General features: G+C 37.7%; 1 protein-coding gene across 1 annotated transcript in view; it reads left to right on the forward strand.

The window, feature by feature from the left end:
* LOC121322168 (collagen alpha-1(III) chain-like) overlaps positions 1 to 9686 on the forward strand; it is a 44863-nt gene extending 35177 nt beyond the window's left edge. Inside the window, exons 37-51 of the mRNA XM_041261741.1 lie at positions 21 to 74; positions 2687 to 2740; positions 3077 to 3238; positions 3467 to 3574; positions 3831 to 3938; positions 4513 to 4566; positions 4727 to 4834; positions 5180 to 5233; positions 5332 to 5439; positions 6126 to 6179; positions 6572 to 6679; positions 6985 to 7273; positions 7534 to 7721; positions 7924 to 8166; positions 8632 to 9686. Coding sequence (XP_041117675.1) covers positions 21 to 74; positions 2687 to 2740; positions 3077 to 3238; positions 3467 to 3574; positions 3831 to 3938; positions 4513 to 4566; positions 4727 to 4834; positions 5180 to 5233; positions 5332 to 5439; positions 6126 to 6179; positions 6572 to 6679; positions 6985 to 7273; positions 7534 to 7721; positions 7924 to 8166; positions 8632 to 8778 — 1839 coding nt within the window. The 3' untranslated portion in view covers positions 8779 to 9686. The remainder of the gene's footprint in view (positions 1 to 20; positions 75 to 2686; positions 2741 to 3076; positions 3239 to 3466; positions 3575 to 3830; positions 3939 to 4512; positions 4567 to 4726; positions 4835 to 5179; positions 5234 to 5331; positions 5440 to 6125; positions 6180 to 6571; positions 6680 to 6984; positions 7274 to 7533; positions 7722 to 7923; positions 8167 to 8631) is intronic.
* The last annotated feature ends 7974 nt before the right edge of the window (positions 9687 to 17660 follow it).

The raw sequence follows: 17660 nt of genomic DNA on the forward strand, positions 1-17660 counted from the left end.
AGTGTTTTTGACCTTTTTAGGGTCTGCCTGGTCCTTCTGGAGAAAAAGGAGGCAGTGGTCCACCTGGTCCACCTGTGAGTATTTTCAAGTTGTTTGCATTGCCTGCTTTTAAAGACTTTACTGACCATTAAGTCAGTGAGACCACCAGATACAATTAGTAAGCATACCTTCTCCAAATTGGGTTATACATTTCTAGTTTAAAGGATAACAAACTATGAATTAGATTGGTGTTTCGTATGTTCATTATGTTTGAAAATATATACCAGATATAAGTATATCTATCTATCTATCTATCTATCTATCTATCTATCTATCTATCTATCTATATATATATATATATATATATATATATATATATATATATATATATATATATATATATATAGTACTATGCAAAAGTTTTAGGCAGGTGTAAAAAAATGCTGTAAAGTAGAATGCTTTCAAAAATAGACATGTTAATAGATTATATTTATCAATTAACTAAATGCAAAGTGAGTGAACAGAAGAGAAATCTAAATCAAATCCATATTTGGTGTGACCACCCTTTGCCTTCAAAACAGCTTCAATTCTTCTAGATACACTTGCACAAAGTCAGGGATTTTGTAGGCATATAGTCACGTGTATGTTTAAACAATTATACTAAATGGGTGCTAATGATCATCAATTCAAAATGTAGGTTGAAACACAATCATTAACTGAAACAGAAATAGCTGTGTAGGAGGAATAAAACTGGGTGATGAACAGCCAAACTCAGCTAACAAGGTGAGGTTGCTGAAGACAGTTTACTGTCAAAAGTCATACACCATGGCAAGACTGAGCACAGCAACAAGACACAAGTTAATTATAATGCATCAGCAAGGTCTCTCCCAGGTAGAAATTTCAAGGCAGACAGGGGTTTCCAGATGTGCTGTCCAAGCTCTTTTTAAGAAGCACAAACAAAAGGGCAACGTTGAGGACCGTAGACGCAGTGGTCGGCCAAGGAAACTTACTGCAGCAGATGAAAGACACATCATGCTTACTTCCCTTCGCAATCGGAAGATGTCCAGCAATGAAATCAGCATAGAATTGGCAGAAAACAGTGGGACCCTGGTACACCCATCTACTGTCCGGATAAGTCTGGTCAGAAGTGGCCTTCATGGAAGACTTGTGGCCAAAAAGCCATACCTCTGACGTGGAAACAAGGCCAAGTGACTCAACTATGCACGAAAACACAGGAAATGGGGTGCATAAAAATGGCAGCAGGTGCTCTGGACTGATGAGTCAAAATTTGAAATATTTGGCTGTAGCAGAAGGCAGTTTGTTCACCGAAGGGCTGGAGAGTGGTACGCGAATGAATGTCTGCAGGCAACAGTGAAGCATGGTAGAGGTTCCCTGCAAGTTTGGGGCTGCATTTCTGCAAATGGAGTTGGGGATTTGGTCAGAATTAATGGTCTCCTCAATGCTGAAAAGTACAGGCAGATACTTATCCATCATGCAATACCATCAGGGAGGCATCTGATTGGCCCCAAATTTATTCTGCAGCATGACAACGACCCCAAACATACAACGAAAGTCATTAAGAACTATCTTCCGTGTAAAGAAGAACAAGGAGTCCTGGAAGTGATGGTATGGCCCCACAGAGCCCTGATCTCAACATCATCGAGCCTGTCTGGGATTACATGAAGAGAGAGAAGCAACTGAGGTTGCCTAAATCCACAGAAGAACTGTGGTTAGTTCTCCAAGATGTTTGGGCCAACCTACCTGCCGAGTTCCTTCAAAAACTGTGTGCAAGTGAACCTAGAAGAATTGATGCTGTTTTGAAGGCAAAGGGTGGTCACACCAAATATTGATTAGATGTAGATTTTTCTTCTGTTCACTCACTTTGCATTTTGTTAATTGATAAATATAAACTATTAACATGTCTATTTTTGAAAGCATTCTTACTTTACAGCATTTTTTTTCACACCTGCCTAAAACTTTTGCACAGTACTGTATATTTAAGCGATAGAACCAGTCGACGCAGGCTTTACTATGAGGTAGGTGTCCGCGACTGCAGTTATGCGTCCTGCGTTCCGTTTATCTTGAACTTCTGATATTTTGCTGGGTAACCTTCCACTGAGGAAAATAGTCCCTAACATAATTAGAAAAACAACACAGACATAGAGAAAACAGTTTTCATTATTATTATGACATTACCAGATAAATTAACTATAGGATTGTTGAATAGTCTGTGTAGTGTAGAGTCGTACTCGAAACTTGTTGTTGGAGGCGGGGCGTCATTCAAGCAGGCAGGGAGTGGATTGGCTGGTGCGGAAAGAACTGAAACAGAGATGGCAGTTTGACTGGCTGGTTTCGAGGGAAGGTGTTGTTTGGATTCAACTGATGACAGAATTGTGGACCAATCGTGTCTCTCCTGTTGATTTGCAGACCAGTAGCTGTGAATTGAGCCTTCATTACGGTGTCCTGTCACAGACATGATTTAGTTTGTCTCTAGACCAGCATCAGAAAGTACGTTTAAGAAGCTTTTTATGTTATCAGATTAGTTGTAGATTAGAATGTTAAAGGAAAAAGCCGGTATATTTATATGCACTGATTGATTTAAAATTTAATTCACAGTTAAGCACTTCAACATTCTAGCGGGCATCTATACAAAATAGAATATACTTTAAATGATTTGTACAATTAAAGAATAATCTTTCCTTCATAGGGTACATCTGGTTTCCCTGGTGAACGTGGTCAACCTGGTCCTCCTGGAGCAAGTGTAAGTAATACATAAACTGTTGAATTTGATATTGTAACATGCTATTACTATTTTCTTAAATGAAATGGTAGTACTTATCTTAATTACATTGATGTGTACTTAATATATTACTACAGACATACACTATGTAGTTAATGAAGGTCTTAGAAAGCTATGTAATTACATAGGTACAGCAATTGTGTAATTACAAAGTCATGACTAAAGACCTAAATGTGTAATTAGATGCACTTATGTAAATTGTGGTGAGGTTGGTTTTTGATAAAGTTTCATGACAGAGAAAATGACAACCACAATATCAACCCATGCCCTTTTATAAACATTTTGTTTTATTTGCAGGGTAATTCAGGCCCCCCAGGCCCACCAGGTGCTGTTGGTAAAGTTGGTCCTGCTGGTGTACCTGGTAACAGTGGCCCCTCTGGCAATCCTGGTAGCGTTGGACCTAAAGGTGAAGCCGGCCCACCTGGAGAGAGAGGTGCCCAGGGAATGGAAGGAAAGCCAGTAAGCAACATCATCTTCCTTTATTACCAGTTTTCTTTGAAAATATATTGTATACAGTACATATAAGCAGGATATGTCATCTCTGGTATATCTTAAACACACGTTCTTTAAACTAAACAAGGTGTTTTCTTTTTATCGTGTCATCAACCAATACATGGCGTTAATGAGTTTTACGTACATTATTTCAGAAGGATCGTATGATAACATATTTTCTTATTTTCCTCACAGGGTCTTCCAGGCCAAAGTGGACCATCAGGTTTAGTTGGTCAGAGAGGTTTGGTGGGATTGTCTGGCCCAAGAGGAAGCCCAGGTCCTGCAGGAGGTCGAGGCCCTCCAGTAAGTGCTCTTCATTAAAAAGACAACTGAGAAACTGTTGAGCCAACAAGTATAATGTTGGGGAGGTGAATGGATAGCATAGATTTCCTGCTCCATATCAGTTACTGTAGTCTACCATTTTATTGCTTACCCTTTGGATGAAAATATCATATGCAGTATTATCATATAGGTATTTGTGTATTTTTTTTTATTCACAATTTGTATGGATATTTTGTTTGTTCTTGAAAAAGACCAAAGCAGTATGTTTTTGTTACAGGGAGAAGAAGGAAAATCCGGCCCTGCTGGGAGTCCTGGTGACCGAGGTCCACCCGGGTCACCAGGTCCTTTAGGTATGGGTGGCCCTCCAGGAGAATCTGGTAAAGATGTGAGTATTATTATTTAAAGCACCGATCGAGAAGTGGATTATTCATTGTATATTTGCAATCATCTAACCGTTAAATGTGGTGGCATTCCAAAACAAGTTTATTTTCCTTAGAAATCACTTTTGCTTTAAAATCTCATCACAGACAAACAAACAAACAAACAAGCAAACAAAAAAATAACAACAATGGAGCTGAGTTATTCCTGTTTTAATGGCTTATTTTAATGGGTTTTTTTAATGGCTAAATTAAAACATTACATAGAGCCATCTGTGGGTTTAACTTCACTGCGGCGGGTTATTAGCAAAGCAGTTTGTGACAAAAAACAGGATTATAAACTCAAAACATTTTTTACCAATTTAAATATCACATATTTAATGTAAATACAATGTTAACACTATAAGATATAATTTCATGTATGCTAACATATAGAATATTATAGATAATAAAGAAAAAAGTCACGTAGGGCTTAAGGGATAATTTGTATGTATCTGTTCTTTTTTAGCATTGCAAGTTATTTTTCAGTTTATACTGTAAATAGTTCAATGATCTTAACCTTTTTTTGTTGTCCATATGCAGGGTAGCCCTGGTGCAGATGGGTCTCCTGGGCGAGATGGCTTCCCAGGGCCTAAGGTAAGACAGCTACTGTATTATCAAACATGTTAACAGTAGCTACCATTATCATTCCATATAAGAGTTATAGCTTTTGTTTTCTACTCACTGAATTATAGGGTATGCATGGGTATGGTTTAAACTGGACAACTGGAAAAAAATACAAATCTTATTTTCACAGGGAGATCGAGGTGCAAATGGAAATCCAGGAACTAATGGTGCTCCAGGACATCCAGGGCCTCCAGGCCAACCTGGCCAGGCTGGGAAGAACGGTGAACGAGGAGAAACGGTCTGTGGATTCTTGTAGATAAGACTATATAAGGCTTCAGTGTGACTGCTTAGAAAATTCTAATAGTTAATAATGACAACAAGCTATACAATTTTCATGTGAATTTTACCAAAAGCAAATATCTGTTGTTTTAAAACCAATATTAACAATATAAAGAAGCATCCTTAGGCATTAGCATCGTCTGATCAGTTTTTGCTTTGCAATACACAGTTGTGCACCAAAGCTGTGGAATATACAGATATGGTAAAATGTACAGGTAAATAGTGTGTGTAACTGCAACATGCCATTATGGTTTTCTTGTCTTTTCCTTGGCTCTGTAATAATGAATATGTTATTTTCCTGTAGGGAGCAACCGGTCCAGCTGGAACATCTGGTCCTGCCGGCCCTGCTGGCCGTCCAGTAAGTTATCCAAGACACACCTTATGAGAATGCATACATTACTTTTGTGAAGGCTTGTGAACCCTTGACTTATTGTGCATTATCCTATCTATTAACAGGGCATACCAGGTTCTCGTGGAGACAAGGGTGAGGCTGGCTCTGCTGGTGAGAGAGGCATAAAAGGTCATCGTGGGTTCCCTGGTTCTCCAGGAATGCCAGGACCATCTGTAAGTATTTCATCCTTAACTTTAAGACTTTAAAACACTTTATTACCTTGTTTTTGTACCTCCAATAAGTATGCACAGTTAGTAAAGATACAGAGCAGTCTTAAACAGCAAAATGTTTATTTTTTTTTATTTTTTTTTTTTTTTAGTCTCTGACTGTCAGAATTATCACTGCTGCACAATAATGAAATGCTCTATTCAATAGGGTCACTTTTTTTTTTTTTTTTCCAAAAGAGGCAGAATTAAAATTTGGTCAGAAACTGACATTTTAATCCTGGAGCTAACAGTTGCTTTTCTGCAATGATAAAACAAATCAAAGCATACTGTATATGGAAGATATAAAAAAATTCTGGTGGTTCAAATTTGAACTGAAATTGTAAATAGGTAGTTGTTGAAGTATTGTAGCAGATAATGAAGTACTTTAGGGCTCCTAAACCAGGGAGGCAGCACTTCACACCAAATCTGTAACACGGTTGAGAGACAGGGTCTGGATAGATAAAGAAATCACCAGGTGGTGAAATTAGGCATTCCTTTTTGTCCACAAATGTCTAAATCATTTGTACTAACTGGTGTTCTGAAAGACACACACATATATTGGTATGGTGCATTGAGAGTTGCTGTTTAGGCCATTTTAATTCAAGTCTTTTTAAAGGTACATTATAATGATCTTGTTCCATCTTTTTTCCAAGGGTAATAACGGAGAGCCTGGTTCTCCTGGAAGCCCTGGTTCTATGGGTTCAAGAGTAAGCACAAATTCAGTTACATAAAAAAGTGTTATTTCTTTAATACAAGTTTTAAAATTTGTATTTGAATGTTTCTTTACATGTGGTATCTCTGTTAAGATAATCTAAAAAGATATAGCAGTTATTTAGCATTTGCACAGCAATTTCCTTTAACAACCCCAAAGTTAATTCTTCTCTTTGTACCACCCACATATCTTAAAGGAGCATATCTCACCCTCCATCCAGGTTACTGTTTCTCTCCAGGAGTTGGGTTACTCACAGTTATGTTACTGACATACAGTAAATCCAATAAATGTTTCAGTATCCTTCATTAAATGTTATCAATTAGTTCCTACTATGTTTTTCCCTTATGAAATGCAGCACACTTACACAGGATTTGTTATCATCTTTAGGGGCCTGCTGGTCCTCCTGGCTCTCCTGGGAAAGATGGTCAAAGTGGCTACCCTGGACCCACTGGCCCACCTGGTCCACGTGGCCAAAGAGGAGAAAACGGTGCTGAGGTAAGACATTAGTTGTAAGTACTGCTTCTTGAAAGTTTAGAAGATGAGCAGTAATACAATGCCAAAAAAATGAGTGGAAGCACTCATACATTTGTTCCAATGAATTTAGAACATACACTGTGGTGACATAACTGAGTTCACCAATACAGTATCTTGTGCCATGCTTTTATTTGCCCTTATAAAATCATTGCCTCTTAGTACAGGACCAGTGTTTTGCCATACACTGAAGATCATTTGATGAGGCAGTAAGGTGAAGAAGAAGAAGAATATTTTTCATTGTCCATTTTTTAAATGTTTTTTTACAGGGATCATCTGGTCTTAGTGGGCCTCAAGGTCTCCCTGGCCCTCCTGGTCCCCCGGGCCCTTGCTGTGGTGGGATGGAAACTTTTCCAAGTCCAGAAAAAGGGCAAACTTGGACCCCATATTTTGCTGGGGATCAGGCTGCTGAAGGAATTGGTAGTGCAGCTGAGATTGTCGCCACACTGAAATCGATCAACATCCAGATTGAGAACATCCTGACTCCAGATGGGTCAAGGAAGAACCCGGCTCGTAACTGCAGAGATCTGAAATTCTGCCACCCTGAATTTAAAAGCGGTATGATATTGACATGTGTTCATATTCTCATAATCATGTGATCATATTAGTTAAGATATGGGTTTACATGATTTATTTATGATCCCCTCCATTCCCAGAAAAAAAGTATTCAATACTTGGGGTATTTGTTTGTTTTTTTCTTTTCTTTTTATTATTTGTAAAATCTAAAACTAATCACAATTTCAGTTAAAAAACTATTTAAACCTATGTAAAAGAATATGCATTTTTTTAAATCACACTTTGCTTTTCTGTCTCTACAGGAGAATACTGGATTGATCCTAACCAAGGTTGCAAGGTGGATGCTATCAAAGTGTATTGTAATATGGAAACTGGCGAGACCTGTGTAAATGCTAACCCTAGCGAAGTCCCACGCAAAAATTGGTGGACCAGCAGTGTACAATCGAAGAAGCATGTTTGGTTTGGAGATTCCATAAATGGTGGATTCAAGGTAATTGCATAGAAATAGAAAAATAAATTCAGTATAATGAATGTGTGGAAATATTTCAAACAGTTTTCATCAGCATATATTATATTTTCAAAGTTAAATATACATGGCTGATATTGTACTCTTTTAAGATGTTCTGGAGCAATAGCATTTCTAATATTAGATACACTTAAAGGGTTTAATTTATTTTATTTTTGCTTGGCAGTTCAGCTATGGTGATCCCGACCTCCCAGAAGGCATTGCTGAGGTTCAGTTGGCATTCCTTCGCATTCTGTCCACCTCAGCCAGCCAAGAAATTACTTACCATTGTAAGAACAGCATTGCATATATGGATGTCGAGTCTGCTAATGTAAAGAAGGCTCTAAAGCTTTTAAGTTTTGCTGATGCTGAAATAAAGGCAGAAGGCAGCAGGAGAATTACATACAGCGTCTTGGAAGATGGCTGCACTGTAAGTATAGGAAGTTTTTTTGTTGTTTTTTGATTTACATGGGGATTTGCGAGAAGATCTTGAAGTTAAACTTAAGGTGAATATATCGAACCATAAACAAAATAACAAAAAATAACATTAACTAGGGAACTACCAATGATTTCTATTCATAACAAATAATGCTGTAATTGCATCAAAATATAATCAGATAATATGGTCAATACCAAGTTCTAAGAATGTAATTACATGTCTATTCATGCCCAACCTTAATGATGTTAAACCTTTTCCTTACCATCTGCCACAATCTATTTTATAAAACAGCAACATATTAGAAAAGAATATCAGTTGTATTTTCCAGAAATATTGCTATTGCATCTTCTATACTTTCTAAACCACTGTTTATACATCATGTTAAAGACTTCAAAGTAGTAAACCAAGTATTGCTTCTCTCTCTCTCTCTCTCTCTCTCTCTCTCTCTCTTTTTAGAAACACACTGGTGAATGGAGCAAGACTGTCTTCATGTACAAATCACGCAAAACAATTCATCTTCCTATCGTGGATATTGCACCCATGGATATTGGCAGCCCAGATCAAGAATTTGGAGTAGATATTGGTCCTGTTTGCTTCTTGTAAATTCATTATGAAACTTTCACCAGAACATTAAAACACTACAACAGTTCTATTTTAACTCATTATTGACATCCAGTCCAGTGAGCAAATTAGCAACTGCTATTTATTTTGTAATTTGCAACATTTTTTTCCATGGATGTGTGATGTGAAAGGCCTGTCACTTTTCTCAAAATGCAAATGCTTCTGCTATATTAAATATGGAAAACATCTCTATGGTGCTATGCCAATATGTAATGGCAAAGGAGTGTCATAACTTCAGATCTTACAAGTTATAAAGCACTGATTAACTACAGCGTCAAACTTAACCAATTTTTCTTACCAAGATGAAGTATAACAAGGCATAACAAGAACATTCTACAACTACCTCATCATGGATAGAAAGTGGGATAAGTCTGATGATCTGAAACTAAATCTTTTTTACAGTTAGAAGTATATAGGTTGTTCATGTGTAGAATGAAGAACCAAACACCATTAACCAGGAGTTAATGACATGTGTAATTACATTTCTTATATACTTTCCTTCTCTGTTTATAAACAGTGCTTCCATAAGATTTTCCTTCCACAGCTGGTTAAGACCACTAAAATGGGGAAGTGTAAAAATGTGATGGTGCTAAAATATTTTCACGTTTGAAACTGCATGACAATTATTAGCTAAAAGTAAAATAAGACAACATTGTCTTTGTGTAATTGACCTGCACTGGAAGTCATCATCATATTTCTATGCTGTTGCATTTCACACTGTACGATTTATGATATTATTATGTTATTTGACAGCTTTAATGTTTTTATATGTGAGACTTAATGTTTTCTATCAGATACACACAAATAATAATAATAATAAAAAAAACAGTAAAATATCTATAGCGTCCTCAAGTTTGTGAAACAAAAGTATTAAAGCATTGATTTTGTAATAATTGGTCCTGTATTGTTATTTTTACCTTTGGAGCCCACAATACAATTGAATTATTATTATTTTTTTACCCCTATGCATTATTTATTTCAAATCATTAAAAGGTATATTATTAAGAACACTTACAAATGTTAACAGCTCTATAAACAGCAAATCAGTATCTTAGGGCATCAGTATTTTAGTTGATGTAGTGTACCAGTGGACCATGCTGTAGATCTGATTGAATTGCAACCAGCTGTCACATGCACCAACTCTGTTTACCAGGTTAAACAGGGTCCCATTTCGTATCCTGTTTACCCAAGCAGATGTAAAGATGTTTTCATGGAGTAAAAAAATAAATTTAAAAAAAAAAAATAGTCAGATAGCATCTCACTACAAAGCAATTTCAATCTCTCATAGGCCTAAAATAATCTTACATCCCACTCCCTTGATCATGCTCATGCGAGCTTGGGCAACCGCAATTCCTAAATAACCTTCAGATGTGTTCCTCATGATTAACCCAAAACAGGGCATCTATCTGGTATACTTCCATCTGTAAGGACATTTGTTTCAGCTGATGATGGGTAGATAAACCTCCCATGTTCATGTATCTGCTGTCATTATAGGGATGTACCTAAAGCTTGCTACAATATAAATGGTACCATTATAACAACTGGACTCTTAGAGGCTTATAATGGGATCAAAATGACTATTGTAACAGCAGGATAAATAATACAATAAAAAAAGAGGTGCATGGTCATAAGTGAAATTGGAAACTGTTTTTTTTTCTGATAGGAGACTCCACCTCCCAATTACATCATTATCCAACATCCTACAAATAGGATTCTATGATTTTAGCTCTGAACATCTCTTCATCACTGATCCCTTTCTCTCATTTCTTATTAGTCCAGTTGGGGTCACCACTCACAAATATGCTGGCAATAAAAGGCTTATCATTGATTTATCCTCCCCACACATCACCCCTATTTCCACCATCAATGTATTAATTCCCTCAGAATCATTTTTTCTTCATTACGTCAGAACTGATTATGCAATTAATCTTATTAAAATAGCAGGTCAAGGTGCATGGCTTTCTAAGGCAGATATTTCAGATGTGTTTAACGTTATGCTTATCCACCGTTCTCAGTGACATTTTTTTTGGTGTCCAAAGGAAAAAAAATTATCTTATTTTGCTGTTTGCCTTACTTTTTGGGTGCCTTGCTCACATATTTAACTCCCTGTCTAAGGCTCTGGGCTGGATTATTTTAAACATCTACAAACTACCATTCATGCTGTGATTTTCTACTAGTGGGCTGGAATATTCCAGAAAACCTTTCAAAGGTCGAGTGAGACCGATAGGAGCCGAATGAATCCGAAAAAAAGGACGTATCTCATAGCGCCCTGCTTCCACATCCAGAGTTCAAAGAATATCACAGACATTTGCAGAGCTTTTTGATATATATATAATATATATATATATATATATATATATATATATATATATATATATAATAAAATAATGACTTGCATTATTGAGGAGTTTGGTGATAAAATTAATGATCAGGAGAGGATTTATCAGTATGCATGTCTATAAAGAGGTATGTGAAAAGTACAGCGAACAAAAGATGGGGCTTGGCTGGAGATACAGTACTGAGTGTTCTTTTGTGATTCAATGCTTTTTAAACCTGTTTTACTCTGAAAAAAAATTAAACACCACGTGTAAAATAAACAGCACGTGTGAAAATAAACTGGTCTTGACACGGCTGACAAGTGCTGAATAAATAGACTGCAAAGGGTTAATCTTATATTCATATAGGTCTAAGGATCATTTTTTATTATATTGTAGTGTAACAACCCCCAGTGTTTCAACATTTTCCACATTCATTTATAGACTACTTTAATTAAATAAACCTTTCAGATGTAACGTATATCTATTTTTTAAGTAGAAAAAACTTGTACTTAGTAGAAGTTTTATTTTATATACTTGTGTGTGCTGGAAAGGTAATGAGACACAAACAAGTAATTCTTTTCTCTTGTTATTTTTTTTAAATCTTCATGGCAACGCATGAAGCTCTTCTCCCGATATTCAGAGTCGCTCTTTTCCTAATTATTAGGCAGACATGGACATTAAAATATCCCCTCCCCTAAATTACTATGAATTGATACTGCCAACTTTTTTTTCCATGAAAAGTACGGCAAAAACATTGTGAGGAAGACTGTCATGACTTGCCTATGTAAACACCGTTATTGTGGTACTTTGACTGATGTAACCGTACTTAGGAAAAAAGGATGAATGTTACCAATGACAATTTTTTTATTTCACTGTAATTAGCAAAACAGTTGAAGAAAAAAAAAACAGCCTGGTTGGAACAATAAACAAAGCAAGAAGAGGGTTTCCACTAGCTGCTTAAAACTCAGTGAAAGCAAATCACCAGTCCAGTCCTGTATTTTACAATGTACTGGACATGGCAGCCATCAATTCCTTTGTTTTGTACAAGGAATGCACCGGAGAAAATATCAGTAGTAGAGATTTTATCTTGATGCTGGCCACAGAGTTCTGGCAGAAGCGTTTCGATCAGAAAGCTGCAAAGCGGCAAGGAAACACAGCACAGCCTGAATACAGTGCATACCAAGTGACACATGCAACAGAACACAATGCCAGGTAACTAAATGCAATCAAAATAAAACTGATGATATCTGTGCCAATGTGAAAGAGCAGTATGTGGTAAATGCACATAACATGTTGATAAACACTACATCTGTGTGGATTGTGCTAATATGGACGCATTCACTCGGTAACTTTAAAATCAAAGGCATTCTAGCCTCAGGTTTAAAAAATCTAATAGCTAAATCTTTACAGAGATTTTTTACACTGTTCCCAGGAGGAGATCCCCTGTCAATTCCCTGCCCAATGTTCAAAGACCATATTCTGTATTGAACCAACTTCCTTTAGCTATGCCTGTTTCAGATCTAGCTTTCAATCTTATATCTAATTCAGTCTCCAAAAGCACCAGCACTTCTTATAAATCAGGATGGCAATCATTCACCAGATTCTACATGCAACAGTATTCTCTCTTTTCCTTCCCTTCTGAACATTCCATCAAGAATTCATTACATTTGCTTTTCAAAACGTAACCTCTCCCTCTCCACTATACGTCGGTATCTATCAGGTATTCAATACCACTGCCGTTTAGCTGAATTTAATCTTCCTCCTATAACCACACTACCCCAGACCCAAATGCTGCTTCATGGCATCCAACGATGTGTTCCCCCCTTTCCTCCTCTAAACTACCCCTCACCAAGGAAGTCTTAGAATCCCTGGTTATCACCCTCTGCTCTGGCTGCTTTTCCTCATACAAAGACAGCTTTCTGTGGATTTCTGCGGTGTGGTGGGACAAGAAAGGTGTCTACATTTATTTATTCAAGATAGATCTTACTATTTGTCCCTCCTTTGCTCTTTCCAGCTACCTGTCAGGGACTGGTTCTGCAAGTACCTCCGGCTGTCTCTTCTCCACGCTGGCTTACCTCCCAGTAATTACTATGAACACTCCTTCAGGATCGGAGCCGGTACTTCTGCTGCTTCTAAAAATGTTTCTTCACATCTGATCAAGGTAATTGGGTGATGGTTTTTACGGGCTTATGAAGTATATATTTGGAAAAATGCATCCGATTTATTTCCTGCACAAAAAGCATTATGTCATTAAGATTGTCAAAAAAAAAAAAAAAAACTGTTTAGGAACCCTGAGGAAGGGCTACCCTCAGACATGGATTCCCTATGGTTTCATCCAGACACCTTGAGTGAGTAGGGGGGTTTTCCTTACCTGAGTGCTGAGTGGTTAGTTCTGCAATGTGGGGATCTGTAACAAGGAGGCGGACTCTGAACACCCATTGCAGCTATCCAGAGCCCTGAGCACCCATGGCAGTGATCACAGGCCCTGAGCGCCCACAGCAGTAATCACCTGAGCGCTAATCACCGATTAGCAACAAATTAATCACTTAATTAATTCGGGAGATGGCCACCTTCTGCAAGGGTTTTAAATGTGGATGGGGCTTCCAATCCACACTGCAAAATATATACAAAACAACAAAACAAAACGCATGGCCACGTCGTCATATATACAAATACATACATAAAATCATAATAAACAAAACCACACGGCTTTCGCCGTCATTTTATTATTATTTTATTATTTATTTATATATATATTATTTGTTTATAATATATATATTATATATATATATATATATATATATATATATATATATATATATATATATATATATAAATATATAATATATATATATATATATATATTATATATAATCCTATATACAACAAATAAATAAATCATAATACAAACACAAAATAAGATGGAGGGGGGAAACCCCGTTCAAAAATAAACAAATATATTTAAATAACAGGATTTTCCTACCGCCCTGCTACATATCCCCCCCCCCCATGGCCCCAATGGCCACCTCCCTCTCAATGTCCCAGAAGAGGGGTCTGGAATAATCCATGGGAGTTGTCATGGTGGGAGGTACTCCTCCCGCCATGTCTTCCTGGCTGGTAGCTCCCTCTTCCGGGGCTCCAGCTGAACTGTAGCAAGGGGAACTGGTTTCCTGACCACCCCCCCCTCCTCATGGCCAACAGCTCCCCTTTTCTGAGGCACAGCCCTGGTGCTTCCTGCGGTCCTGCAGGACTAGCAGCGGCCCCAGGCGAAGCAGAGCCGGCAGCAACCCCAGGCGAAGCAGAGCCGGCAGCGATCCCAGGAGAAGCAAGGCCCTCAGCTACCCCAGGCAAAGCAGAGCCCTTAGCGACCCCAGGAGAAGCAAGGCCCTCAGCGACCCCAGGCAAAGCAGGGCCCTCAGCGACCCCAGGCGAAGCAGAGCCCTTATCAACCCCAGGTGAAGCAGAGCCCTCAGTGACCCCAGGCAAAGCAGGACTGGCAGCAACCCTAGGAGAAGCAGAGGAGAGACAGGCAACCCCAGGTGATGCAGGACCTTCTGCAACCCCAGGCAAAACGGGACCCTCGGCAACCCCAGGCGAAGCGGGACCCTCGGTAACCCCAGGCAAAGCAGGGCCCTCAGCGACCCCAGGTGAAGCAGAGCCCATAGCAAACCCAGGCGAAGCAGAGTGCCGGCTAGAAAGGACTGGACCTAGGATAGAAGAACAGGTGAGGCCCACTAGTAGCAGACCAGTGAAGCTGGACATGGAGCTAGGATAGAAGGTGGTCACTGACTGAGGGCGGCGATGCCGACACAACCCAGGGGCAAAGGACCCAGCAACCGAAAACACATACGAGGGTTATGACTCAGGGAGCTGCCACTCGGGAGGAAGAAGGTCCCGGAAGACCGGGACACAAAAGGAGATAGAGAGGGAGAGGTACCCAGCGTTAGGGGCGCTCGTTAGACCCCCAATTGACCGAGACTTCACGCTGCCTGGGACCTGAAACAAGAACAAGGCATAGAGGTTAGTATGGGACTCGAGCACGGAGTAGCCACGTCCTGATTTGAGGCAGAGTATGGAACAGAGCCTTGAGTGAGGTAAGATAAGCGCAGGAGCTGCGAAAGGACAGAGTGTGGCCGGGGGTCCGCTCTGACTCACATGGTGAGAACCCCCCTGAAGGTAAAGGGAGGCTGATGCCTAGCCCTGAGGTCGGGGAAGTGAGATTCACTTTCCCCCCAGAGACGACCGATGCGAAGGCATGTATGAGAAGGTGGAGGAGGAGGAAAATGAAACGCTAGACAACGTAGGTGCAAGTGATGAGGGCTTAAATAGAAAACAGGTACTAATTGACAGGAAATTGGAAGCCCCCTGCTGCACGCCCCCTGAACTACGCTTACTAACATTTAAACTTAGACACCAGTGATGAAATAATTGTTTTAAATAAAAAACTATTGTATTTGAGTCATCTGCTGTACAATTTTAATAAACATGTTTGTATTTACCCTAAATTATTATATATTGTTTTCCATTTGTGTCTGTGTGTTTAAAGGCTGCATATAACAACTTATAACAGGTGCTACTATTTACAGTAAAAATCATTTTATAGGTCACATCTTGTAAAAGTCGCTCCCCCCTTTTTGAGACTTCAAGATCAGGAAAACACAGGTTTTGTGTTAAAATAGCTTCTTTACAATATATACATGCCCAACATTGATAAATAAAGAAAGGCATGGGCTTAGTTTCATGGGCTTAGTTTCGAAATAACCCTTGTTTGTAATATTTTATTACATTAATAAATTTTACAGTTTTTTTTTTGTTTTTAGTTAAAAACTGCTAGCAACTATTCAGTTTTTCAAAATTTCTAAATAATTGGTTCAAGTAAATTTAAATGCACTGTCAAAATACATCAAATATAGATATTGTAGCAAAACGTGCATTTGTGTTTCTGTACTGTATTCCCTGTCTGTTTGCACGCTTCCCTCCCCGCTGTATTCCGCCATTGCTTGTTTACCTTTTGAGTGTGTGTTCCCATACCATAGTCAATAGTTCCAGCTGCATTGGCTTTTACAAATTTGTTGTATTAATTCAAATGTAAAAGAAAAGTATTAAACAGTGCTGCATGCATCAATTAAAAAAGCAAAAAAAAAAAAAAAAAACAATAAACTAAACAGTGCACCATCTAATAACCAGTAAACAAAACATCTTAGTTTTGCATATTGTGCAGGACAATTGCATTACATTTCCAGCTGTGAAAATACATTCATTTTGTTTTGTTAATTAGAGCCATACACATACTTTACAAGTGTACCACTGTGTTGCACTGACATGAAGAACAAGTTACAGTATGCTATGTATTAGTCATTCAAAGTACTCCATTCAAAAAGTGTTCCTGCTTTGTTATATCAGTTTGTTTTTCTTTCACCATATTTGAGTTTGTCTTTGTTTCGTCTCCAGCCACGTACTGTTTTTTCAGCGCATGATGCTGAAGTTGGCTTCTTATTCACCCGCTTCTTATTTGGCCTGCTTCTTATTCACATTCCAGCTTATTTGCATCCCACAAATGTAACACAAATTGAATAAATAACTGGGGTATTACCGGGGTTTAGTAGCTCTGGGCCAATAGCATCTTGAATGTATTGGTGTGCTTATTCTGCTCTCCGTTGAGTCAAACCTGGTATGTATTCTATACAAATGGGGTTCAAGTATTAAAAAGGCTCAGCTATCATTCAGCAATAGATATACAGAGAACATTGTTACTAAAACAAATAAGGTAAGTACATTAAAGCAGGTCTTGAAGGAAAGCCAGCAGTTTAATTTTATTTCTAAACAGTTCCAAGTATAAGCATGATAGCATTCACTCGCTGTTTAAAGAAATTGACAAAATGAAACAAAAAAATATGCACATTAATAATAGGTACCATTAGAAGCTTGAGAGACAAGAACATACTGTACAGTGATAGATAATAAATGACACTGCAGAAGCACTGGGAACATGCAGAAAATGGAGTTTATTTGTGTTCAAAGGGATGACATTTTTTTTTCTGTCATGAAAACCTTGGTTTCGTTTTATTTAAAGCTTTGTAGGTAACGATATAATTACATAGAACATGTGAACTAATGTTGGATGACCTAATGCTAACCGGGATCTGTAATGAATTAAAATTATTGCTTTGAAAAGGAAGTGACAATAAACATTATAAAGCCTACATCCTAATCAGCTTAAAATGTACTATTTTAAGAAAATGGAAATTAAATGTATTTAAGTAATGGAAATTAATTATATATATATATATATATATATATAATATATTATATCTATATATATATATATATATATAATCTTATATATATATATATATATATATATATATATATATATATATATATATAATATTATCTGTCACATTTAAGGGTACACCAAAAGCACATTGAATATACAATATTTCATCAGTCAAGTGTCTGCATGAATTTGACAATAAAAAAAATCACTGTCATAAAAAAAAAAGTTTAAATGCAAACTTAGCAAAATACACAGACAAGACAATGTTC

This window comes from Polyodon spathula, chromosome 10, assembly GCF_017654505.1.
Source record: "Polyodon spathula isolate WHYD16114869_AA chromosome 10, ASM1765450v1, whole genome shotgun sequence".
Classification (NCBI taxonomy): Eukaryota; Metazoa; Chordata; class Actinopteri; order Acipenseriformes; family Polyodontidae; genus Polyodon; species Polyodon spathula.